The sequence below is a fragment of the Python bivittatus genome, unplaced genomic scaffold (genome assembly GCF_059951505.1).
Source record: "Python bivittatus isolate LINGU-HERP-01145 unplaced genomic scaffold, Pbiv_v1 ctg000820_np1212, whole genome shotgun sequence".
In the NCBI taxonomy this organism is placed as follows: Eukaryota; Metazoa; Chordata; class Lepidosauria; order Squamata; family Pythonidae; genus Python; species Python bivittatus.
The window spans coordinates 1,643,745-1,670,909 of record NW_028277107.1 but is presented as its reverse complement, the minus strand read 5'-3'; the positions used below and the strand labels follow the sequence as shown (position 1 = coordinate 1,670,909).

The window sequence follows — 27,165 nt, the reverse complement described above, 5'->3', positions numbered from 1 at the left end:
ACGCCGCCCCCGAATTCCAAGGAGCCACCAAGTTGGCGAATGCGGCGAATGCAGCTGGGGCGGCAGGCACGGCCGGCCGGCGCTGCAAACACCGAGCACTGCCGTCGCGTGTGATCCTCCAGACGAAGAAGTCCAAACAGATCAGAGCTGTGCAGCTTCCATACAGGTGAGTGCCAGTCCAGAGCGTCCCTCCACGCAACAAGCACGTACACAGCGGACACATACAAAAAGCATAAAATTTTAATAACATTTTATTAAGTTTATGTTTCTCCCAGTGTTAGAAAGAAACCTGACAAGGTTCGTCTCCCAGCCGGGAACAAACATGCAGGCGGTTGCTTGAAGGAGAGAGGAGAGTTCATTTGGTCTCAGGGTTTCCCCAGGAGCTCCTTTATAGGGAAGATGCTGTTGTTCCTTGAGAGGTGTGAAGTAATGCCCGTCCTTGAGGAATTCTTGGGAAAGGTGATTAGCCGGGATTCCAAGAGAGGTGAAATTGGTTGGATCTTTCGAAGGGAGCTTCCGAGGCCAGGCGCCTTCTGCGCAGGGGTTTCCTGTGGTTCCCTTACCTGGTGTGGTCTAATTGGCAGGTAGATCCCTTTGGGAAAAAATCTTTGTATGATTTGATTAAGGCTTCTAGGAATGTTGGCCCTTCCTGCCAGGTCTTCTAGTTTCTGTATTGGGTTCCACAGTTCAACCCTGATCTACACATATTCACCTCTTTTGGAAGATGACTCTGTCTGAGGGGCTGATCTCAAGGTGGGAAGGCAGTTGATCTAAATGCAGAGTTGCAAAACGCAGCTATAAGCTCTTTGAACGGCCCACCGGAAACGCTACCAAGAATTGTCCCAGGAAGAAGTGAAGGAGTGCATGCTCCTCTGTTTCCCTTCTTTTTCTTCCTGGCGCAGGAGAACATCTGGCCAGAAGTGAGGGTAGGAGTAAAAGTCTGAAGGCTCAAATACTACTGTAATGGCAGACATCTTTGCAACACACTCCAGTATTTTGTAGTTTACACGTGCCATTACAAAATAACCCCAGCTCCACGCATATATTTTATTTGAGAAACATCAGGGGGGATACCCCAGCCCGATGTTTTTCAGGAGAATGTTATGAAAAGTCTCCTACCCTTCCTATGGCTTTGGAGTGAAGGGATCAATATCTAAAGTGGCAATGTTAACTTCATAGCTTTAGAGCATGCGCAGAGTTCTCTATAGCCAAGCTTCAATACTAACAGCACTTAGCGAAATTGCAAGAGGAAGCAACTGACCACAGATGAGCTAGCTCAGATAACAGGGAAAACTCCTCCCGAAGAGACTAAGTCTGAGGCCTGATAAGCAGGGAGGACCCAGAACAAGGGTCTGCAGGGACTGACAAGGTATAAGAGTTAGGGGGGACTCCTTTCAATCAATGTAAGCAAACAAGGGTGGGGAATAATGTATTCTGTTTCAGTTTCTTTGAGTGGCTGTAAAACCCATCTTCATTATAATGGTAATAAGTTCTGCCTTTTTAAAAATACTATAAAAGGCTGTGGTTTTGTCCCCAAGGGGTGCCACCCTGCTCTCTCTTGGTGCATGGTGTGGGCACCCAGACTTTTGCTTGGCCAAATAAAACGCTGCTTAGAAAAGTCCCTGCTTGAAGTCTCTTGTTTTGTGCTGCTGATTGATTTCAAGTTTTCTGAGTAGCCATGAACCTTACATTTTGGCGCCCAATGTGGGGCTGACGAAGGCAACGTTCCTTTGCGGCAGCCTGATCATCAGGCTCCCACCTCAGAGCCCCATTGAGGTTCTGCCTTCAGTGACGACTCACAGGGGAAACCGACCTGGACCGGTGACGAGATCATGAGTGCTCCTGGACCCTTTTGTTTCCAGCGACCTCGCCCCGGGTGGGGCCGGCAGACCCTGATTCGAGTCTGAACCTGAATGTTAAGGGACTTCTTGATCTTCATTGGACAGGCTGTGAGAATCCCTTCACTGACGCAGTAGAGGTTTTGGCATCCACACTGTAAGTATTTTGGGGAGCTGGTTAATACTTCAGAGGGAAGTATTGGGGAATGCTGAGTGAGTGCGTGTGTCTGAGACACGGGAAACTTCCACTAGGGATCTGCCTGCGACGTGAATGTGGAGGTTTGATCCGTGGTTTCACTGTTGGACCCAAGTGAGGCTAACATGGCCGGAGATGACCAAAGCGAGAGAGATTTGAGTGACTGGTGAGGAACCAAAGCTCCATGTGGATCCCCATATAGGAGAGGACCTGGCCAGTCCCGAGTCCATCAGATTGGTTGGAGAAATCCTCCCCGCGGGTTGTGGTTACCCAGAAGACAGCCTTTAAAGTTGCCAGCGCCTGCTGGGAGGCTGTCCAGGGATCGGGTCTTTAAAGTGGCCAGCGCTTGCTGGGAGACTCCAGCCCCCTTTTTGGCTGTCAGAAACCGCAGGTGGGAGGGCGTTGGTGCCTCGAGTGGGGGAAAAGGCCCTGGCCCGAGAAATCCCTGGAAAGGGAGGGCATTTGAATGCCTCGAACGCAGCTGATGTGACGCGTAGAAATCTCCTGGGGATCATGAGGACTCTTGGCCTGAGAGAGGGGGAGGTTTTTGACTCAGTCTGGATCTTGCCAGTCTTCAAACAGCCAGTGCCTGCTGGTAGACTGGGGTATTTTAATTCCTGGAGTGGTGCCTTTAAATGACCAGCATCTGCTGGCAGGCTGTCACAGCTGAGGAAGAGACCAGATCTGGGTGAAAGATGACTCCTCTCCCAGTGGCCAATAGTAACAGTCATGATGGGAAATAAAATTACCTGCCTGTCCAAAAGTTAGGGCCCAAGTGTAGGAATTAAGAATTTATGTACCCCCTTAGATTATGTCTTGTCTCACTGGGATATCCTAAAATCTCAAGTAGCTGTTACAATCACTTTTCAGAAAGACAAATTGAAGACCTTTTATAACTCCCTTTGGCCAACATACTTCTTGGGATTCAGGCAACTTCCCTAGCCAGTTGGAAGGACCCTGAATCCGGAAATTTTAACTAATTTGTCCAATTATTGGCCACGGAGGGGAAGACAGAAGAGGAACTTTACACTGCTTTTTTTTTTTTTCTTCAACCTCCTTTTGAGAACTTGCCCCCCCCCCCCAGCCATCTCAGCCATTGAGGGATATAGTTGAACGTGCCAGTCCATCTACCCTGCTGACCACCCTCTCCCATCGCCAGCAGTGGTATTCAGTAGTTGACTTGAAAGATATTCCCCTTGTTTTTGAAAGCCAAGCCTACTTTGCCTTTGAGTGGGAAGTCCCCGATTCTGGCCAAAAATGCCAACTCACGTGGACCAGGCTTCCCCAAGGCTATAAGAACAGTCCTACTGTTTTTGCTGCCGCCTTTTTTGCAAACTTTTTTTTTTTTTTTTATAATGTTTTTTTTATTTTTACAACAAACACAAAACAAACATGAACAAACAAAAACATAAAAAGGCATAAAAAAGCATCTTCCATTTTATACCGTGTGTCAACCAGTTAAACTCGTTGGTGCCCCTTTCATAATCTTAAATTCTCATATCATCTATTCAAAAATATACTTGTATACTTATCAATTAACAATTATTAATCATTCATAGCTAATCTATAAAATCATATATTACAAAAAATTTTAACTTTCAATAGGATTAGTAATACATCTCCATCTATCTATTATATGTGTATATATATAATAATTAATATCAAATTTCTATTATAAAATTTCCTAATCTATTACATTACTATATTTTCTCATCTAATCATTAATAAAAACAAATCCCGTGTCATATAAAATTGCTTATCTTCTTACTCTAATTTCAAATCTCAATTTAACTCATCTCTGCACATTCCATAATTTTGAATAACTTCCTCCTGCATAAGTACTTTTTAATTTTTCCAATTCTTAAGAGTTACAATTCTAACCAATATCAGTTACAGTATCAATTACAATTCTAACCAAGTTACAGTTCTAACCAGATTTCACTACATGTTATACAATTTTTAACTATATATCTCAGATTTATACTTTATTCCAGCGCTTGCATAATTTTGAGTTCACCCTTTTCATTCAATGTCCCAAAATATCTGGCTGTTCATTCCTTTTTCTATATTATTGGATAAGAGAAAGCAATAATAAGTGTCCTTTTGAACATTCTGCTTTTGGAAGCTTCTGTCAGTTCCATCATTGTTGTATTCCCCTGATTTTCTCTTTAAACATCTGCAATAGTTTCTTTCAATATTGTTTTACTTCTTCTTTTGTACATTCTCTTAGTACGATTTTCCATTATAATCTTGTATAATCTTTTCTCACCCTCAGTGCCAAGAACAAATCTGTCTCTCTTCATTTATCAGTTGATTAACCCTTTTAATTCTCAGTTTATAGGCCTCACAATAATTCCGTTTAATGTTTCTGATTTCTTGTACTATTTCTTCCTTTTCCAATGATCCCGTTTTATGTTTAATTAAGTCCATTTTAGCTTTAATATCTTTTTTTTTTTTTTTGAGAATTTCTGCAGCTCTTCTTCCAATTTTTATAGTCATCCTCAATAGTTTAAAGATCTTTTTCTGCATTGTGTTTCTCGTATAGTCTATTATCTTGATAAACCTTCATTGAGTCAAAGGATTCTTTATCTTTGTTCTTGCCAAAAATAAGAGAAAAAAAGAAGCAAAAGGAGAGAAAAAAAAAGAAGGAAAAATAAAAAGAAAAGGAAAAGAAGGAAAAGGCTAAGCCTCTTTAAAAAAAAAAATCCATCTGGGGGGAATAGAAAGCAAAGCAGAGCTTCTAGCAGAAAAAAGAGCTACTGCCACTAATCAAGGCTCTTGTGACTGGCTCAAACTTTCCATCTTAATGTTTTCAAAGTCGCTTTCAACTCCACTTTCTTGTTTATAGTTACGGATGGCACCTGTATAAACATGCACATCCCACTATCTTTTTAGAAAGCACAGGGTCTTTGAGCGTGCGTCACAATGAAAAAAAAAAGCACTAATTCGCGCCTCTAAATGGCAGTGCAACTTTCTTTCATTTACTTTCTCTTAACTCCACTTTCCCCATTTCAAAGTCAAAAAGATATAAATTTCTTATAACAATAAAAAAATCTTAGTAAAAAAAAAGGCTTAAAATAAAAAGTTATTGAGTATTAAAAAGAGAAAGCCAATCCAGTTAAAAATATATTTTTTTAAAAGAAAAACATCTTGTCAATTCCACTAAAAAGGGAAAGTTGAAAAGAAAAATTTTCTCCCCCTTCTTTTTTTTAATAGGGTTCAATCTCGCCGCTTAATCCACTTTTCTTCACTTTTAAAAATCTCTTTAAGTTACTTAAGGTGTTCTCTAAGAATAGTTGAATAGTAAAAGTCCATCTCACCCAGTTGACACCCTTCTCTTCCATCTTCCTTTGGAGCTGTCCCGGCTTTCGCAGCCATTTTTGGCTGCCTCTCCTCCACCGGCTTCAAGAGCTTCTCCCCGGATCGATCTGGGACTTGCGGCGTCCCTGAGATCCGCGGGACGCGCCCTTTGCGTTCGCCATCTCTACGGGACGGCTTAGGTCCATCGGGACCGTCCGGGCGAGGAGATATCGGCTGCCATCCTGGGAGCCCAGGATCGCCCGCCGTATCACCGCGACGCCAGCTCCGCCCTCTTTTTTGCAAACTTGAGGAGTTTTGACACAAACAACACGACTCTTCTACAATATGTGGATGATCTATTGTTAGCAGCAGAAACTGAGGAAGAATTGACTGAAACCTCTGTGCAATTGTTAAACCACCTAGCTCATAGAGGGTACAAAGTGTCTCAAAGGAAAGTGCAATGGGTTCAGCCAGCGGTCCAGTATTTGGGATATGTCCTGGACAAGGGATGAAGATTGCTGCATTCGAGCAGAATTGAAGCCATCTCCTCCCTGCCCATCCCATGTAACCAGAAACAACTCAGAACTTTCTTAGGGATAACAGGTTATTCCAGACTGTGGATCCCAATGTATTTGCTGATTGCCAAACCGCTGTATCAGCTGACTCAAAAAGATGTGGCCTGGGATTGGACAGGAGAACATTTCAACGCTTGGAAAACTTTCAACGACTCCCTGGTGAAAGCCACCAGCCTTGCCTTGCCAGATCAGAGCCAGGGTTTTGAATTGTTTGTTACAGAGCAAAGAGGCTGTGCTCTTGCTGTGCTACTTCAGAAGATAAGCCCTGAGAGGGTTCCTGTTGCATATCTTTCTAGGACAGGACAATGTTCAACTCCACCGATGTGAACGGCTACATCCTGCCCCGCCCGGACCTAAAATCCGAGCCCTTTCACGATGCAGAATTCCAACTTTGGACTGATGGTTCCTCCTTTTTGAAAGAGGGGCGCCGCTGTACTGGGTTGGCTGTTGTTACCGAGGCAGGCCCCCTCTATATGGAGAGAAAAAAAAAACCTCCCTAGCCACTATTTGGCCCAAGCTGCAGAACCTCTGGCCCTCATTGAGGCCTGTTATATTGCAAAGGGGACACTGGCCCTGTCCCCCTTTGAAATGACGTATGGAAGACCCTTTGTGTCCCAAGACCTCAAGAATAGTGACACAGGAGAGAGAGAAACATCACTCAGTATTTGCTTAATCTGGCGCAGGTGTTGTCTTCTATTTTAAAAGGCTGCATCACCTCCTGTTACCAAACAGCCACTGCTTGCCAAACCAGGAGAATGGGTCCTAATTAAGGAACAGCCGCCCTCCAGTGTCGAGCCAAAGCGGTAGGAAGACAAAAATCAAAAGGGCAGAGTTAAGAGAAAGAGCAGCCTTACATTTTCAGCTAGAGTATTAGCTATGATAGAAGTTTTTATATATTGCATACACATATATTTCGTATTCAGTATTTACACACACACATATATATACACTTATCTTTAGTATTGAGGCAGTTAGGCTTTCATTAAGGATTTCTGAGTCCGGTTTCCTCCCTTAATTTTGTAAGCTTGGAGGCCTTGAGAGATCCGAAGATCTCCCCAGAGACACCAGGTAAGGTCTCCAATCCAAGGACAGTTTTCCTGGGGAAAACGTTACGCCACAAAACGGGCCTGAGCTTGGTGTCGAAGCCAAAAGACATCCAAAGACGAGGGGCAGAATAAAGGGTTGCTTTTCTTAAGGTACCAGAACAAAGGGACTCCAGCTGAAAGGCGGCCAGAGCCCCGAACACAGTTTGCTTGCAATTTTAATACTTCCCCAGTTCCCCCTCCCGACTCCCAAGCGCACTTCCTGAGCACGCAAAAGCTTTCAGCACCTGCTGCTGCTTCCAACCACATTATGTAACCACATCCTCTGCGTAGTTCAAGCGAGCTAGGCAAAGAGATCTCATGTTAGGACCCCCAGAGCAAGTGAGGACTAGGAACTTGAGACTATACCCATCCTACCCGAACGCACAGAGAGGGCATGCTTCGGACCCCCTCAGTAAAAGAACTCCACCTAGCGGGGTCCAGAAGGCGGGCCTTCTCTGCGGTAGCCCCGCCCTTTGGAACATTCTGCCCCCGGAGGTGCGATTGGCCGCCTCGCTCCTGGCCTTCCTGGCCAGCTCTCCACAGCCTGATTTTCCATCTGCTTGGATCCTCCTTTCTTTAGTATTGTCTTAAATTCTGGATGTTTTATCTGTATTGTTTTAAATTTTGGATGTATTTATAGTTCTAATGTTTTTTGTGAGTTGCCCAGAGTCCCCTATTATGGGGGAGATGGGCGGCGGAGAAATCCAATGAAATAAAAATAAATAAATAAAATATACGTTGCTAAAGCTAAATATCACACCAACCTTGGAAGGTGGGCACGCTTGCACCTGATTTCATAATTATGCATTCTGCTCTTTGTGGGGTCTGCCCCTATAGCCTGGAGTGCGCTCTGTGTTGCTAGACCCCCATTCTGGGGGTGCCAACTATTCTGAGCTCGGAGCCGAGCTTCACCCATCCTGTCTGTCAGGTTGTGGGCCCCCTTGCAAGCGTTTCAGCACATTTACCCACATCCTTACCAGCCGTCCCAGCCTCATGCTGGGCCCCTAACGGCTCATGGCTGTTCACGTGCCATTTCCTCCCGGTGGCCTTCACATGTGCACGGCCCTCCTTCCTCTTCAAATGGTGTCGGTGTGGTCACAACTCCACACAGAAGCTGCATTGGGGTTACCCCCTGACCGTGACCCTTCAGAAAGGGGCTTAGTTAACGGTCGAGGGGCCGGACTAGGAAGGAAGGAAGGAAGGAAGGAAGGAAGGAAGGAAGGAAGGAAGGAAGGAAGGAAGGAAGGAAGGAAGGAAGGAAGGGGGACACAGGGGGCGGAGGAAGGGGTGGGATTCTGAAGCAGGGGCCGAAGGAAAAGCATCCATTGTGCCAAGGGGGGGGGGTCAGGTGCGGCCACCCACCTATCAGCCTGCTGTCACCGCTCTGGCTTTGGGGTGAAGAATAAAGAGCTGAATTTCGTGCAACTGCCTGTTGTCTCTTTGATCCCGGCTCAGAAACGAACTGGGAAGAAATAATTCTAACAGCTATACGGACTGAGACTTTGGGAAATCCAGGGTTAGGGGTGGAAGGTCCCAAGGTCTAAGGACATCCCTTGAAAAGAAATCCCATTTCCCTACTTACAGAGAGCTGAGGGAAAGGGGAACACACACACACAACACACACACACACACACACAAAGTTGGGAGTAGAAATGAGCAGGAGGCACACACAAGAACTTACCTAATTAGTGGAGGCATTAAAAGTTACACTCGGGATAGAAAGTCCTACCCAGCAGAACCAACAGGGGAGATGGGAAGCTCTTAGTTTCGATCACAAAGATTTTAAAATGGCGCAGTCGAAGGTCCCCATTGCAGGCCAAATTGGTCTACCAGCTGTGTCGGTCACCCGAGCCCATCCCAGACCCAAATCTCGTGCACAACTCTTCCTCGTCCGCGCCTGTACGGGTAATAACCCTTGTCCCAGGCGAGGGGCATCCTTTCTGGGGGGAGGCCGGGAGACCTTGGGCTGCTCATTCCCCATCTTCCCCAACCGATGACACGCGTGTCCCCCAAGGTGTTAGGCGTATCCTTTACACCCGGAGACTTCCCAGTGAACTCCTGGCCCTCCTCCTCACTCCCTGGTTCTGGACTGAGAGAGGGACAAGGCAAGCAGGCCGGTATTTGCCCAGATAGCGTCCAGCGCACGACCTTGCGCTACCTGTTGAGGCACGTGGGTCTTGTCAGCCCCCCTTGCTTTCTAGGACCTCCCAGTCTTTGCCAAGAAGGACTCTGGGGGTGGCTGGAGCTGAATTTTTAGACCCACAGTCCTGGTCACCATTGCTACCAATGTCGAAGCGGGCAGAGTCAGGGACAGCACCCTCCGGACAAATGATCCGGTGCCGGCTGAGTGAAGTTCCCCGGGCTCGGTCCACTGACCCGGTTAGTCTCGGGCTCCTGGCTGCCTCGCCAAATTGTTAGAAAGAAAGCTTAGGAGTTTCTTCTTCAAGCCGGGAACAAACACACAGGCGGTTGCTTGGAGAAGGAAGTCTTCTGAAGTGTCAGAAGAAGGGGGTTAATCTCCCCTCCCTCCCCCGGTTCATATGTGGAACTAAGGCCATCCCAACGCCCATTTGAAGAGGAATAAGCCCAACCACCCACCGTTGGGGCAACTGATAAGGGAAAAGGGGAGGGGGGTAACATACTGGAATGCTTGCAAGAGGGTCCACAACCTGGAAAACAGGATGTGTAAAATTTAGAATGTAAGGTTCGCTACCCTCGATTCCATGATTTCCAATGAGGCTCCAGACCGAGGTTTTTCCAAAGAAAGTTCAGCTTTTATCGTTGGCCAAGAGAAAAGCAGGGTGGACCACTCTCTGGCTGGCTGGCAGAGAAAAGACAGAGAACAGCCACACCTAGAACAGTTTGCAACAGCTTTTATACCTTTTTGTCATCAGGAAACATCTAGGAGGAGGGACACACACACACACACACACACACCATGTGCCCGCCTTCCAGGGTTGTCAAAACATTAGCTTAAGCAGTATAAACTAAGAGTCAAGTTTCTAGCCCTCATTTGCAGAGGTTCTTCATATAAGGCGTTGCAATCTAGCTTGCCCCAAATCATTCAGAGGATGTGGTTAGAAGCAAGAGCAGGTGCAAAAGTTCATGCATGCTCAGGAAATGCGTCCAGGAGCTCTAAACCGAGACAGTAGCTTAACCACGTCTTTCCGTTTCCTTTTGTACCTCTGCAGAATGTTCCTTTAGCAAAAGCTTGAGGTACAGAAGCAAACATAGGCAGTTAGTCTAACCATTCCTTACAAGATATAGGCTTAAAGCAGCCTGCGCCATAGAGAGGGGAGAAGAATGTAGGTCATTGCAACAGGGTGCAGTCAGTTTGACTGCAGCCTGCAAGGACAAGATAGCCTTTAAAATGACACCTAAGCCCCAAATATGGATAGCTGTAAATAAGGGCAAGGGGCTTTAGAGTAGGGGAGTGGGAGATGTAAACTAAGGCGGGACAACCGGAAGTTGTATTTGGCGTGCCTGATAGGTTGTAAGCTCCATAGTACCTGACCAATGAGGAACCAGGGAGGGAATTTGGGAAGTATAAAGATTGCAAGCAAACTGTGTTCGGGGCTCCTGCCGCCTTACAGGCTGGAGTCCTTTTGTTCCGGTACCTTAATAAAAGCAACCCTTTATTCTGCCCCTCGTGTTTGGATGTCTTTTGGCTTCGGCACCAAGCTCAGGCCCGTTTTGTGGTGCAACACTTCCACCATCAGGACCTCAGGAAGGAGGAGACCCACCACAAAGCAGGGCATTCCCTCAGACACGTTGCAGAAGAAGGCCATGGTCAGGGGTACTGAAGGCCACTGAGAGACCTAGGAGGACTGCACTCCCCCAATCCTGGTCTCTCCATAAGTCATCCAGAAGTGCTGAAGGGCATTGTTTTGATAAACAATTTTATACTCTTTAAACATACATATAGTGGTGCACTCTATCTTATTTATAAAGGGTTAACTTGCTTTGTAAAGAGCACAACGTTTCTTCCCCCCCCCCCCTTATCTATGTGTTGAATGCCTGATTGTCTTCGAATAAGCAATTAGCCGTTAGATGCCTGACTGTCTTTGAACCAAGCAAGCTGTAAATCAGCTTGGGGCCAGGAAAGAAAAGTTGCAAAGAGAGAGGCCCTGAATTCTACAAGAGATAAGGATGTGCTAACATGTGCTATTCCCTTGGTAACAGGAGAAGAGAGTTGAGCTCACTTTCTCCTTCTGGGATCCACCTTTTTTCCCCCTTAGACCATCCCTGCATTTCCTTATATGGACATGAGGGGATGTATGATCTGATTACATTTGTAAATGCCTATAAAATCTTTGTTGCTTGCTTTGCAAGGTGTGGTTCTCCTCAACACCTTGCCACGGTGTTGAATGACCCATCCAGAATGTTTCTTGGCCAATAAAACTTCTGTTAGCTAAAAGCCTCGTCTCAAGTCAATTTGGTTCTCTGAACTTGGGTAAATGAATAAACAAAGGCTAGTGCCTAACAGTGCAACCAATGCAATTCCCATCCTGTATCCCAGCCGGAAACTGAGCGTCAGCCCTTTCAGGCGAACCGGGTCAGGAATTGGACACCACAGAACCTATGGGAGCTCTGTGATGTTGTTCTGGGGCAAGAACAGAATCTTGAAAGCCTGTCAGAGTTTCCCACTGACCACTTTTATGAGATACAGAATCAAGACAGGATTATTTTTACTCTCTTAAGTAAGAAAAATGCTGAATTCCATTTCCTGTCTGCTCCCCCATACCGGGACGCAACTTTCTCCAGAACCTCTCTTAAAAATGGAAGCTTGGAGATGTTCTAAAGTTGTCGAAAGCAGCTGGATGGAGAAGGCTTCCAGATCAGGGGGACACCACAGCCCCCTTCCTCCTGACCCCATGGAAATAACACCCTTTCTCCCCTCTTTGCATGAGGACCTGCATTGCACAAGCATCCACCTGGGGGAGCCCTCTGGAGAGAGAGGAACACCATGTGCTTCATGGTTCGGCCACTGGAGGGTGATGGCCACAGGTGGCTTTCCAGAGGACGGTGGGAAAAGGAGTGACATCACTACCTATTGCCTATCTAGGAAGCTGTGCTCTCTAACCCTTTGAACTTCGCAGGAGGTTAAAAAGGCTGCAGGAAAGTCATGCAGGGAAGGGATCCAGAGGAGGCCCTGGGTGAGCAGGACCCTCTTCCCGTGCAAGGGGATCTGCCAGGTTCCTGGGCTGGAGAAGGGAGAGAGGCAGACAAAGTCCTCATGCGGGTTCAATTTTCTGAGTCCTGGGGATGGGAGAGCCTGAATCCCATGTTCCCCTGCAAACCTTTTCCATCCACGTAACAGGCAAGGGGGAAGCAGAGCTCCAGACCAGCTGTGCTGCCCCCAGGAACAAATCCAGGATGCCAAGGACAGAGGAGGGGATCTGGGGGAGCCCTTCGCGCCTCATTTCTTTTCATTTCGATCTCTCTCCAAATGAGGATGCAACTTACTCCAGAACCTCTGTTAAAAATGGAAGCTTGGAGATGTTCTACAGTTGTCAAAAGCAGCTGGATGGAGAAGGCTTCCTGATCAGGGGGACACCACAGCCCCCAATCTCCTGACCACATGGAAATAACCCCCTTTCTCCCCTCTTTGCATGAGGTGCTGCCTTGCACACAGCATCCACCAGGGGGCTCCCTCTGCAAAGAGAGGGGACACCATGTGCTTCATGGTTCGGCCACTGGAGGGCGATGGCCACAGGTGGCTTTTCAGAGGACAGTGGGAAGGGAGTGACATCATCTACTTCCTGCCTCTCTAGGAAGCTGTCCTCTCCCTCTTTAACTCATTGAGCTTCGCAGGCGGTAAAAGGCTGCAGGAAAAGCTTGCAGGGAAGAGACCCAGAGGAGGCCCTGGGGGAGGAGGGAGAGTTTGCATTGCAAATCTGAAGCAGGAAAGAAGAAAAGCCCTGCAAGGAAGGAGGTGCCCGAGATTGTGCCTGATTTCTCACCACGCGCTGATGAGGCTGAAACAGGGCTGGATCCTCTGCAGTTCAACGTGTCTTAGGAGGGTGAGTGAAGCAGGACAGCGTCTTCAGCTTCCTTCCTGCAAGCCCTGTGCTTTGTGTGAACGCGGCCCCTGCGGTTGGGGGATGTGTTTGGGCTTAGGGCATGTTGTCTGAACCCGCCTGGGTGTCCTGGTGTGACTTGGCTCTTAAAAGCCAACGCTGAAGAAAGGGAAATGGAGCATCCCGAGCCAGGCTCATTTCATTGTATCTGAACTGGACTTTGGGGGTTTGTTAACCTGTTTGGGGTTTGGCATGTTGTGTGAATCTTGCTTGTAGGGAAATGTAGATACGGGTTTTTAAAAAGCCAGCCCTTCCTTCTGAGAAAAAGAAACGGAAAATGCTCCAAGATGCATTTATTGGGCATTCCAAGTGCTTGACGGAAGTCAATCCCCGATTTTGTAACACACGCAGAGAAACACACAAATGAACACTTATATCATCCTCTTGCAGCTTAGTAGTATGCAACCCTGAAGAGGTAAGATTCAGGTATGCCAATCAGCTGCCCGGCCTTCAGTTCCTATCTGCTCAATGCCACTGCCATCCTATACCAGCTCAGAAAAATGGTGCCCTCCATGGGGATGAGTGTTGTTCAGTGGTGAAATCCATCACTTTCTAATTCCTGGAATTTCTTTTCTTTTCCATTCCAGACACAACCTGGAAGCCTTTTGTAGGTCCTCAGATACAGACAAAATGCTCTCTTGGGCAAAGAGGGCTGACTGGCCTGCTGTGGTCATTCCTGGGCTACAGGAACAGTCCTATGAATGAAAAGACATTTGGAGAGCCACAACATTCCTTGGACCCCTTTGGAGTTGGGTTACAGGACAGAGAAAGAATGGAGACACAACCCTTAGCAAGTGAGGGAACTGGAGAAGGCTCTTCTGCTGTACAGCCTGGGAGCTGTGGAGAGATCTGGGAAAGACCAGGGCAGAAGATCCTGGAGGAGGAAACCATCCGTTCAGAGGTTCGGCCCCAGAACTTCAGGAGTGTCCAATACCAGGAGGCTGAAGGTCCCCAAGGACTTTGCAGGCGTCTCCACTACTTTTGTCATCAATGGTTGAGACCAGAAAAGCACACAAAGGCACAGGTGCTGGACCTGGTTGTTCTGGAACAATTCTTGGCCCTTCTGCCCCTGCAGATGGAGAGCTGGGTGCGGGAGTGCGGAGCAGAGACCAGCTCCCAGGCGGTGGCCCTGGCGGAAGGCTTCCTCTTGAGCCAGGCAGAAGAGCAAAATGAGCCGGTCGAGTTGCAGGTGAGAGACCTTCATTTTGGGAGCCCAGAACGGGTCTGAAGGGAATAAACAATCTGCTTGAATTCTTAACTCCTCCCGATGAGAGTTTTCTGGCATTCCTAATATGTGGAGATGTTTCACTAATTCTTGTGGGACATTGTTGCGTTATCCATTCTAGAAGATAGATTTGGGACAGCCGTTCCTTTCTCACTTTCCAGCCTTGCTTATGGACACTGGGGGCTTTGAAGTTGTCTTCAGAGAACAAGAATCCACCTCATGTTGTGGGATGTCTGTTAATTCTTCTTCCTTTCTCCTGCCTCCTATTTCAAGTCCTTCGCTATGGGCATCAGAGATCCTGAGGGAAGGAGGAATCCATCCAGTCCCCCTCAGGACCCGTTTTCCAGGAGGATCTCTCAGGAAGATCCAAGTCAGGACAGCTCAGGAGGTAATCGAAGGCCCTCCCATTCCCCAGAGGGATCCCAGCTGTCTCATCTTCTCTATGTCTTCTCTTCTATAGAATGCCTCCTCCTATTTTATTAATTCTGCACTTTAAAATTCTCTCTTCCTCACAGGGAAGACTCGAACGAAGTTGTCTGCTCTCTCTGGTGGAGCTGAAACAGTGGCTGAACCTCCAGCTCCAGTAAGAGGAGGAAATTTATCTATTGAATTTGTATTCTCCCTTTCCTTCAGGCAGTCAAGCTGTTGTATGTAGGACTCTCTCCTTCCATTTTCCCCCCTCTTTTGGGCTTCGGTGTTTTCTTGTCCTTGAGCAACATTGAATGGGGAATGGAAGATTCAAGTTGCCCTCAGTCACCTTAGCCTGCTCTGAAGTCTGTGGTTTGGATACAAGGGTTTGTAATTCCTCCCCTGAGATTCTTATTAGGAAATGTTTTTTTAAGACCAGTACTTAACTCACCTTCTACTACTTACTCTTCCTATTATTTGTTTACAATAACTGTTTTTTTTTTTAAGTTCCTCAAGTGATAGGAATAATATTATTACAGTCATAGCAACCGCTAAACAGAGACCCATTCTTTTTTTAATTGCTTCACTTGGAATTGTGCAAGGCTGCTCAAAAATAACTAAATACTCAGATTGGCATATTGCCATTTTTAAAAACCCCTTTTTCCAACCAGTGATAAGAAATACAATCACATCAGATTAAGACATGAGCCAGACCATTAACATCCAATGAAAATGGCCGGATAGAAAAGATTTTAAGTAGAAATTTTTCTGAAAGAGCATATAATCAATGTCCTTTTGCTTTGCAAAGTAATTTCTAATCCCCTGTTTTCTACCTGGATTTGGAGGTCAAAGAATCTAGCTGGGCAAAGGCTGAGAAATGTCCTTCCCAGAAAATTGCCTCCACTTTGTTGTCTCCCATTCAGCCAATGGCTCAGACTACTAGCAGCTTTCTTGCAATCTGAGGAAGGGAAGAACCCGGCTTGTGTGCCTCTGGATATTCATGGCCACCCACCCAAATCCCTGGGCTGTGCTCTCCCAGGACTTCATGAAGTTGTTGAGGTGGGCACGATTGGTCCTTCTGGGGACACCATAAGCCCTTTGCTGAAATGCTAGAAAGAATCTCTCCGCCCACCCCCCCACCCCCGATTTTCTTCTGCAAACATAGGAAGGATTGGAGACACTGATAGGTGGAGTTTCTGAAGACCATCTGCCAGTTGGTCCTCTGAAGACACTGAGAGTCTTTTGAAGATGGCCGCATGGATCGATCCAGAAGGAAATTGGGGTTGCTATCACTGAATGGCACTGAAAGGCCTGCAGAAGCAATCAAGTTGATCAAGCCTGCCAGAAATATTTCTTCAGTCAAAAGCTTTTGGCTCTTTCCATTTTCTCACCTAAACCTTGGAATCCCACCAAGCGTTGCCATTTAACTTAGTGCATATCTTTGCTTTGGGAATTTGTGAGGAATAGGACAGATCTTGCAAATCTTCCTGGGCCTGTTCTGTTCTTTTTTTCCTTGTTCAGGAGGGTCTTGTGTCCTTTGAGGAGGTGGCTGTGTATTTCTCCGAGGAGGAGCGGTCTCAGCTGGATCCTCACCAAAAAGCGCTGCATTGGGAAGTCATGCTGGAAAATTATAGGAACGTGGCCTCTCTGGGTAAGGGTTTGCTTCTCTCCCATGAGAGAGTTTGGGAAGACATTTTCTAGTTAGATGCCATCACCTCATCTCTTGGACGGGGGGAAGGAAAAGATCTGGCCTTCTCCTGCTTGAAGGAAGGAAGGACGTCATTGGCTCTCTGCTTAGATGCATCCCCTGCCATTTCTCATCTGGTGGATTTTTCCATTTCTTTTTAAAGGTATCAGTGAGAAACTCACTCCTTGGCTTGAGGAGATGGTCAACTCCATCACACAGATTTCATCCTTTTGGGCGCAGATGCTTCCCTATCTGTCCCCTGAAGGCTTGTCATTTATTCAGGCTGTTGGGTTAATGACTTGTCTTCGTTTTCATTTCTATCCTGAGCCTTGGGGTTAAGGGCAAAATGGTGCTGTTTTTCCATTCCAAACATGCTGTGTAGGGTTAATAGAAGAGCTCTAGAATTTTTTCTCTGCAACCTTTTGATTTTGGCCAGAGAAAAATGAAGAGCAAATGGAAGGCAGTTTGGGTAGGAAAAAAGGACAAATTTCAAAATTGATTTAGTTGTCACTGGTCTTTCCTGTTATTGACTGCCCTCCGATAAATGTTAGGTTTTCTCCTAATGCCTCCCTGGATGTTTCCCCAGATTCTTCCTGAACTCAGCGCTGACTCTGGGTAAGGTTTGACTATAGAAGGATGATTTTAAACAAACCAGATGCTGTAGATTTTTTCAAAGCTTTTATGGCTCATGAGTATAGAAATTATCATTTCTATACCATGTGATTGTAAGGATACAAATGTGCAATATATTGGAATTTGGCAAAAATTCAGAAGGAAAATCTTATTTATTTATTTATTTGTTTCTTTGTTTGTTTGTTAGATTTCTCTCCCGCCCATCTCCCCTACAATAGGGGACTCTGGGCGGGTTACAGAGAGAATAAAACTAGAAATTTACATAAAATATGCCCCATATATACAATTAAAACTATAGTAAAAACAAAAAATCCAAGAAGATGGAAAATCAGGGCGGGGACAGCTGGCCACTATGGGGCTAGCCATCTCCCTGCTTGTGCTGTTCCCTCCCCACCCCAGGCCAAGTGGGAGAACCAGGTCTTCAAGGTCCTTCGGAAGGCCAGGAGTGAGGCGGCCAATCGCACCTCCGGGGACAGAATGTTCCAAAGGGCGGGGCTACCGCAAAGAAGGCCCGCCTTCTGGACCCCGCTAGATGGAGTTCTTTTACTGAGGGGGTCCGAAGCATGCCCTCTCTGTGTGACTGGGTAGGACAGGTTGAAGTCATAGGGGAGAGGCGGTCCCTTAGGTAACCTGGTCCCATGCCATGTAGGGCTTTAAAGGTGATAACCAACACCTTGAATTGGACCCAGAAGCAAACTGGTACCCAATGCAGCTTGCGGAGCAATGGTGTTACATGGGCCCTTCTCAGGGCTCCAAAAATAGCCTGCGCGACCGCATTCTGGACCAGCTGTAGCTTCCGGATACTCTTCAAGGGTAGCCCCGTGTAGAGCTCATTGCAATAGTCTATCTGGGAGATAATAAGGGCGTGAGTGACTGTTCAAAGGGTTTCCCGATTCAGGAAAGGGCGTAACTGATGCACAACCCGAAGTTGTGCAAAGGCCCTCCTTGCCACGGCTGCCACCTGCTCTTCAAGCAGGAGTCATGAGTCTAGGAGGATCCCCAGATTATGCACTGGGTCTGTCTGGGGTAGTGCCACCCCATCGAGCACCAAGGATGACAAAGTCCCGGATACAAAGGAGCCATTAACCCACAGCCATCCATCTTACCAGGGTTCAGCCGAAGCCTGTTGTTCCCCATCCAGACCCTTACAGCCTCCAGGCACCGAGAAAGGGCGGCCATGGCATCACTTACTTCACCCGGGATGGAGATGTATAACTGCGTATCATCAGCATACTGATGATACCTCATCCCATGGTGACGGATGATCTCACCCAGTGGCTTCATGTATATGTTGAAAAGGAGCGGGGAGAGAACCGAACCCTGTAGCACCCCACACAGGGGGGGCCGAGGTTGGGACTTCTTGCTCCCTATCACCACCGATTGGGATCGGCCCTGGAGAAAGGAAGAGAACCAGCACAAAACCGTGCTGCCCACCCCCAATTCCCTGAGCCATCCCAAAAGGATACTGTGGTTGACAGTATCAAAAGCTGCTGAGAGATCAAGGAGAGCAAGGATGGTCGCACTTCCACCATCCCGCTCCCGCCAGAGATCATCCATAATTGCGACCAATGCTGTTTCCATTCCATAACCGGGCCTGAAACCTGACTGGAAAGGGTCCAGATAATCTGCTTCCTCCAGGACCCTTTGGAGCTGTGAAGCCACCACTTTCTCAACCACCTTCCCCAAAAAGGGGAGGTGGGGGACTGGATGAAAATTGTCCAGTACGGTGGGATCCAGGGATGGTTTCTTGAGGAGGGGGTGCACCAACGCCTCCTTGAAGGCAGCCGGAAACACCCCCTCCTGCAAGGATGTAGTAACCATTGCCTGGATCCAACCACATGTCACCTCCCGAGCTACTTTCACCAGCCAGGAAGGGCATGGGTCAAGTTGGCAAGTGGTGGCCTTCACAGTCCCCAGGACCCTGTCCACTTCCTCAGGAGCAACAGGATCAAACTGTTCCCAGATAACTGGGTAAGAATGGTCCCCCGGTATCTCCCCAGCCCCTGCCCCATGCTCGGAGTCTAACTTGGAATGTATCCGAGTGACTTTGTCCTGCAGATGCCCTGAAAATTCCTCCGCATGGCCCTGCAAATGAACCCCCACATCCTCCTTACCAAGGAGGGACTAGTGATCCTAAACAGGGCCGCTGGGTGGCATGCTGCAGACGCAATAAGGGTGGAAAAGTATTGGCGCTTTGCCACAATGTAGGCCTTAACAGCAGCTCTAACTTGTGTTTGGTCGGATTCAGTCTTTGTCTTTCTCCAGCGGCGCTCTAGACGTCTCTTAACCCTCTTCAGCACCCTCAACTCCTCCATAAACCACGGGGAGTGACTGTAGTATGATCTCCTACAGTCTGATCTTTTCCCCCATCCTTCCTATCATGTTCATTTCTCTTTTCCTTTGAAGGTGATCATGGCTATAAGAACAAAGATCCCAGTGAAAAATTCGAAGTGATCAGGCATGGAGGCGGAAGGGACAAGGAACTGGAGATGCAACTAGAAAGTCATGAGGGAAGCCAGTCAAATAGTTGGAAACAGGAAAGCTCCATGGATGCTGAGACGCAAGGCTTTCTTGCCCAACAAGGAAAAATAAAGGAAAGGTATATGGGAAAAAGTATAAGAGTATTAAAAGACAAATTAGTTGTAAATGAACGCTCTCCAACCCAACCGAAAGGAGAAGATTCTATCTGCAGAGACAATAGAAAAAATCACAATTGGACTTTCACTCTTTCCTGTGAAAATGGGTCCCTTACTTCTCATAAAAGGATCCACACAGGGGGAAAACCATATAAATGTTTGGAATCTGGAAAGATTTTCAGAACAAGTCGACAAGTTACTTCACATGAAAGGATCCAGAGAGAGGAGAAACCACATGAATGCACAGAGTGTAGAAAGAGCTTTCGTACTAGGACTGAACTTACTTCCCATAAAAAAATCCACACAGGGGAGAAGCCATATAAATGCCTGGAGTGTGGAAAGAGCTTCTCTCAAAATACATCCCTTATGAGTCATAAAAGGATTCACACAGGGGAAAAACCATATAAATGCATGGAGTGTGGAAAGAGCTTTACTTCTAGCAGTTCTCTTACTTCCCATAACAGGATTCACACAGGGGAGAAGCCATATAAATGCCTGGAGTGTGGAAAGAGCTTCTCTCAAAATACATCCCTTATGAGTCATAAAAGGATTCACACAGGGGAAAAACCATATAAATGCATGGAGTGTGGAAAGAGCTTTACTTCTAGCAGTCATCTTACTTCCCATAACAGGATCCACACAGGGGAGAAGCCATATAAGTGCCTGGAGTGTGGAAAGAGCTTTTGTATTGGAAGTAAACTTACTTCCCATAACAGGATTCACACAGGGGAGAAGCCATATAAATGCATGGAGTGTGGAAAGAGCTTTACTACTAGCAGTTCTCTTACTTACCATAACAGGATCCACACAGGGGAGAAGCCATTTAAATGCATGGAGTGTGGAAAGAGCTTTACTACTAGCAGTGAACTTACTTCCCATAACAGGATCCACACAGGGGAGAAGCGATATAAATGTATGGAGTGTGGAAAGGCTTTTAGTAAAAACTGTAATCTTACTTCCCATCATAAAAGGATCCACAAAAGGGAGAAACCATATAAGTGCATGGAGTGTGGAAAGAGCTTTTGTACTAGAAGTAAACTTACCTCCCATAAAAGAATCCACACAGGGGAGAAGCCATATAAGTGCATGGAGTGTGGAAAGAGCTTTCGTATTAGAAATATACTTACTTCCCATAACAGGATCCACACAGGGGAGAAGCCATATAAGTGCATGGAGTGTGGAAAGAGCTTTCGTATTAGAAGTAAACTTACTTCCCATAACAGGATTCACACAGGGGAGAAGCCATATAAATGCATGGAGTGTGGAAAGAGCTTTACTTCTAGCAGTCATCTTACTTCCCATAACAGGATCCACACAGGGGAGAAGCCATATAAGTGCCTGGAGTGTGGAAAGAGCTTTCGTATTAGAAGTAAACTTACTTCCCATAACAGGATCCACACAGGGGAGAAACCATATAAGTGCCTGGAGTGTGGAAAGAGCTTCACTCAAAATGTATCCCTTATGATTCATAAAAGGATCCACACAGGGGAGAAGCCATTTAAATGCATGGAGTGTGGAAAGGCTTTTAGTAAAAACTGTAATCTTACTTCCCATCATAAAAGGATCCACAAGGGGGAGAAGCCATATAAATGCATGGAGTGTGGAAAGAGCTTTACTACTAGCAGTTCTCTTACTTACCATAACAGGATCCACAGAGGGGAGAAACCATTTAAATGCATGGAGTGTGGAAAGAGCTTTACTACTAGCAGTGATCTTACTTCCCATAACAGGATCCACACAGGGGAGAAGCCATATAAATGCATGGAGTGTGGAAAGAGCTTTACTACTAGCAGTTCTCTTACTTACCATAACAGGATCCACACAGGGGAGAAACCATTTAAATGCATGGAGTGTGGAAAGAGCTTTACTACTAGCAGTGATCTTACTTCCCATAACAGGATCCACACAGGGGAGAAGCCATATAAATGCATGGAGTGTGGAAAGAGCTTTACTACTAGCAGTTCTCTTACTTACCATAACAGGATCCACACAGGGGAGAAACCATTTAAATGCATGGAGTGTGGAAAGAGCTTTACTACTAGCAGTGATCTTACTTCCCATAACAGCATCCACACAGGGGAGAAGCCATATAAATGCATGAAGTGTGGAAAGAGCTTTACTACTAGCAGTTCTCTTACTTCCCATAACAGGATTCACACAGGGGAGAAGCCATATAAATGCATGGAGTGTGGAAAGAGCTTTCGTATTAGAAGTAAACTTACTTCCCATAACAGGATCCACATAGGGGAGAAGCCATATAAATGCATGGAGTGTGGAAAGAGCTTTACTACTAGCAGTGATCTTACTTCCCATAACAGCATCCACACAGGGGAGAAGCCATATAAATGCATGGAGTGTGGAAAGAGCTTTCGTATTAGAAGTAATCTTACTTCCCATAACAGGATCCACACAGGGGAGAAGCCATATAAATGCATGAAGTGTGGAAAGAGCTTTACTACTAGCAGTTCTCTTACTTCCCATAACAGGATCCACACAGGGGAGAAACCATATAAGTGCCTGGAGTGTGGAAAGAGCTTCACTCAAAATGCATCCCTTATGATTCATAAAAGGACCCACACAGGGGAGAAGCCATTTAAATGCATGGAGTGTGGAAAAAGCTTTTGTACTAGAAGTAAACTTACTTCTCATAAAAGAATCCACACAGGGGAGAAGCCATATAAATGTATGGAGTGTGGAAAGACTTTTAGTCAAAACTGTAATCTTACTTTGCATCATAAAAGGATCCACATTGGAGAAGCCATATAAGTGCATGGAGTGTGGAAAGAGTTTCTCTAATAATATGTGCCTTATAAATCATAAAAGGCCAGCAATGTTTGGTAACCAGGAGGTAAGCCATGAAAAATCAAAGCAGCCCTGACTGTAGCCAATGTTGTCAACCAAAGTTTTGAAATCCTCTATGCTTCCCTCTATCAACTTGGAATTATCAACCGAATTAAAAGAGCAAATGTCTCCAGGAGGGAGAAGCAAAAAGGCTCAGGTGGGTGAATACAGGGCAGTCCACCCCTGGGGAGTCCTTGGGGCTCTCTGAGCTTGGTTGTTTTCTTGCAAACGTTTCTTGCTAGCACTGAAGATGTAACCCAGCCAGGTAACGAAACGTTTGCAAGAAGACAACCAAGCTCAGAGAGCCCCAAGGACTCCACAGTTTGACCCTGAGCCGCACATATTCTCTCCTATTGGTCAGTCCACCCCTGAAAGCTCTCTCTTACGATCAGCGCGCCCAGCCCTCCGCAGGATGCCCTGAGTTTCACTTGAGGGGATTTACCTGCCCATCGTATGTACCGTAGACGTGGCCTATGAAGAATAAAAGCCTTTGTAGAGTTGTGGTTGATTATTAGAGAGTGCTGAGTTCGCATTCACCCTCTCACAAAGTCAAAATAGTCAACAATTTTAGAGTCATTCAGTAGCTTTGTGTCGACAGGGAATGTCCCTTGCCAGTCATGAGGCACAGACGTGAAGACCCAATATTTATACTGCTGTTCAGCAATGGCAGTCTGGCAGTTGAAATGTCAGTGAATGCAGCGGGCAGGGTAAGAGGCAGGCGTTTTCAGCCAGCACAAGCACCTTTGCTTGAAGCAGATTCACGCCCCAAGTCAGGAGCTTGGAAGACTCCTCCTGAGGTGACCGCAATCCTCCTTGTGGGTTCCTATTGAAGTCCACCGAAGAAAAGGACAATCCTTCGCCGCTCTTATAGTGGAGTCTTCTTCTATTGGTAGATGTGAAGCATTTTTTTTCCTGCAGGGCAGAATACTTTGCTTGCTTTCAAACGCACAGTGCCTCCTATCACCCACACTTTTGCTCCTGTGGCCCCGAATTGTCTTTCCCGCTTTCCTTTCCTCCCCTCTGGGCAGGGGGTTTCCTTTGTCACAGGAGGGGAGGGGATATTGTACAGGATCAGTTGCACCGCTCTCTCTCCTGCTGTGCGGCTCCCTTCAGGTCTCTCTGGGCCTAGCTGGAGAAGCACTCCTTGGTGCCCAGGGTCTATTGCATCCCCCCCCCCCCACTTACATCTAGGCCCAGTAGGGCCAGGTCTGTTGTGTTGTATTGCCACTGATGTCGCTGGGCACTCTCCGTGTGCTCCTGCACCTTCCTCATTACCACCACCAGCAGGAAGCATCAGGGTCTGACGTCCTCACATGGAGCGTGCGAAGCTTCTCCCCTGGGGGAGGTTTTGATATTGGGCAAGACTAGGTGGGGCTCAACAAAGCGTTGATGGAGCTTCAGGATGGCTTGGCCCAATAGTGGTCTCCTCCCCTTCAACCATTTGTGGCCAGAGAGGAGGTGGACTGCCTGCTTTGGGAGGCCTTCTCTGTGAAAGCCCAGTGCCAATATCCCAAGAGATCTCCAAAGATTGGCTTTGCCTCTCAGGGCAGAGAGTGGCCGAGTCCATGTCCAGTGGATCACCTTCGTAGGGATCCTTCAGCCTTGTTAGGGTTAATTCCCTGATCATGCAGCGTAAGATGAAGCTGCTAGGCTGATTCTTACTGCCACAGGGAGGACAAATCATGGGAGGTCAGCATAACTCTAGAAATGCACCCCCAGATTGCAGGCCCTCCTGCTGTGAACGGGTGTGGGTGAATGCCAGCAGCCCTGAGACAAAACGTGGACTGCTCATCACATTTCTACTTCGATGAAAAGATCATTATATACTTCAACTGCTAAAGACTTTAATACCTTCTCATTCCTAATAATTTCCTAGAATGATAACTTGAAAACCTAGAGAGAAGGAATCTGCACTGAAATAGGAATTTGTAGAGTGCCTCGATTGCTCCCAGAGCCAAGTTCTTAAAAAGATTTTGTTTTGTTTTCAGATAGACCACAGCAGTCCATGGAGGCTCTACCAAATATTGTCCTAAACATCATTTCCCTTTTGTCTATAATATCCATATTGAGGGACAAAGATGAAACCCATCACCCATTTAGTTTAAAAGTAAAACACAGGAAGACCCCCTTGAGGGCCAATGCTGGATTCTTGTTGCAAAGCAGAGAAGGAGATTGCTGATCAAAGTGGAAATGCAAAGCGCTCTTGGGGCAGCCCAGCAATTCAGAAATAGGGCAGAAATGGACCTCCCTCCCCCTTCTCTGAGCTATTGCTCCTCTGAGGTTGCCAGATCTTCCTGAGAAAACTGATCACTTTTTCCTAACTGTAGCTCCTGGAAGAAAAATTTGCAAAAGAAAACATTTGAAATGCAGATCTTTATTCTAAAAAGAAAGACTGACATTGTCCATTTCCTGGAATCACCTTTTTTACCTTAGAGGGGAAGCAAGCTCCCCTCCACCCCCCCACAGCTTCAGGTCTGATAGACTGGAAGGAAAATATATCTTTTGAAAAACAGGATCAATATGAGAGACTACAAGGTTGGTTACATAGTTGAGCATATGCACTTAATAACTAACATCCCGTAATAACATTACACATTGTCAACCTATAGATGTGATGGTGTCCATGATGACCTGTGGTTTTCTGCATCTGGGACGCCTGGGGGCCTTGGGGCCTTTGCTGTGTTAAGTCTTGCCTGGGCTTGTATCTGCCTTTTCCTGCTTTAAGCAGTCTGCATGCTTAGTCGCAGAGCTCCCTGACATGTTCCGTGAAGGAATGTGAGTCTAATGGTGCATCCTTGACATGTTCTGGTGGGGAGTGCGAGCCTGATAGGTTATGACCCCAGTCTGACTCCCATTTTATTAATTAACTCCCCTTTTGCTGATATCACCACCTTGAGATCAGCCCCTCAGTCAGAGTTGCCAGTAAACGGACGTCCACCTTCATCTTCCCTGTTCACAACACACTAACCCCTCACACACCCTCTTACGACATACAGTGTTCTTGTCTTTGCTTCTGTCTATGTGCATCGTCTGCTGCCTTTCAAAAGACCACCTCGCCTGTTCGCGTTCCCTCTTCTGCAACCTCGCCCAGCCCTTCCGCCTTCACAGAGACCCACTCCCAGCAGTTCAAAGCAGTCCACACAGACTTCCGTCTTCCTCTACTGAAGGTTGCCACTTCCTGACCACGGGAGCTATCCTGGGCCTTTCCACGGAGAGGAGATTTCCTCTCCTCTGACCCAGAGCTCTATGAAAAAGCCCAGAATCCCAGATCTGTTGGAGGGTGGGAACACGGTTAGGGTTAGGTGTCCTACCCCCACATTACCCCAATGGCTCAAGTATATATGGCTTTGCTTCACGTTGTGAATTGGCTTTACAAACCATACACCAGCACATATGCCTCAAGAAGAGAAATGAAAAGGAGAAAAGGTCAGTTCCAAAAGACAAATACACAGAAATCAAAGTACAAGAGGAGTCTCTATGAAAGTACTTTAAAAAAGATTAAATATGTAGCATGTCAGGAATGTGCACCACCAAGTATAGAACTCCAGTCATCATTCAGATTTTATTGCCCGTTGGCAATACTTGGTGGCTCCTTTCCTTTCCTTTCCTTTCCTTTCCTTTCCTTTCCTTTCCTTTCCTTTCCTTTCCTTTCCTTTCCTTTCCTTTCCTTTCCTTTCCTTTCCTTTCCTTTCCTTTCCTTTCCTTTTTTTCTTCCCCTACATTGGTTCAGTAGTAATTTGTGGAGCAACCAGGGGCAGGGAGGTAGACAAAAATCAAAAGGGCAGAGTTAAGGAAAAGAGCAAGGAAGGAAGGAAGGAAGGAAGGTACTAGTATGGAATGGTGCTGAGGTGGGACATGGGGTGGGCTGAGGAAGGGGTGGGATTCTGAAGCAGGAGCTGAAGGAAAAGCCTCCATTGTGCCAAGGGGGAGGGAGGTCAGGCACGGCCGCCCACCTATCAGCCTGCCGTCACCGCTCTGGCTTTGGGGTGAAGAATAAAGAGCTGAATTTCGTGCAACTGCCTGTTGTCTCTTTGATCCCGGCTCAGAAACGAACTGGGAAGAAATCATTCTAACCGCTATACGGGCTGAGACTTAGGGAAATCCAGGGTTGGGGTGGAAGGTCCCAAGGTCTAAGGACATCCCTTGAAAAGAAATCCCATTTCCCTACTTACAGAGAGCTGAGGGAAAGGGGAACACACACACACACACACACACACACACACAAAGTTGGGAGTAGAAATGAGCAGGAGGCACACACAAGAACTTACCTAATTAGTGGAGGAATTAAAAGTTACACTCGGGATAGAAAGTCCTACCCAGCAGAACCAACAGGGGAGATGGGAAGCTCTTAGTTTCGATCACAAAGATTTTAAAATGGTGCAGTCGAAGGTCCCCATTGCAGGCCAAATTGGTCTACCAGCTGTGTGGGTCACCCGAGCCCATTCCAGACACAAACCTCGAGCACAACTCTTCCTCGTCCCCGCCTGTACGGGAAATAACCCTTGTCCCAGGCGAGGAGCACCCTTTCCGGAGGGAGGTCAGGAGACCTTTGGCTGCTCATTCCCCATCTTCCCCAACCGATGACACGCGTGTCCCCCAAGGTGTTAGGCGTATCCTTTACACCCGGAGACTTCCCAGTGAACTCCTGGCCCTCCTCCTCA

At 46.8% G+C, this 27,165-nt stretch overlaps 1 protein-coding gene across 1 annotated transcript; it reads left to right on the top strand.

The window, feature by feature from the left end:
- Positions 1-12,805: 12,805 nt before the first annotated feature.
- On the top strand, positions 12,806-26,351 carry LOC148214047 (uncharacterized). The gene is made up of 6 exons (XM_088128896.1): positions 12,806-13,017; positions 13,662-14,263; positions 14,573-14,687; positions 14,815-14,882; positions 16,229-16,358; positions 19,434-26,351. The coding sequence occupies exons 2-6, from the start codon at positions 13,772-13,774 to the stop codon at positions 22,427-22,429; spliced, it is 3,801 nt and encodes a 1,266-aa protein (XP_087985022.1). The 5' UTR covers positions 12,806-13,017; positions 13,662-13,771; the 3' UTR covers positions 22,430-26,351.
- Positions 26,352-27,165: the final 814 nt, after the last annotated feature.

Bases quoted from the DNA above. Each gene is read 5' to 3' on its own strand.
- LOC148214047 (XM_088128896.1), top strand. From the start codon at position 13,772: ATGAATGAAAAGACATTTGGAGAGCCACAACATTCCTTGGACCCCTTT. The intron at 14,688-14,814 runs GTAATCGAAGGC...TCTTCCTCACAG, and splicing joins AAGTCAGGACAGCTCAGGAG to GGAAGACTCGAACGAAGTTG. The intron at 14,883-16,228 runs GTAAGAGGAGGA...TTCCTTGTTCAG, and splicing joins TGGCTGAACCTCCAGCTCCA to GAGGGTCTTGTGTCCTTTGA.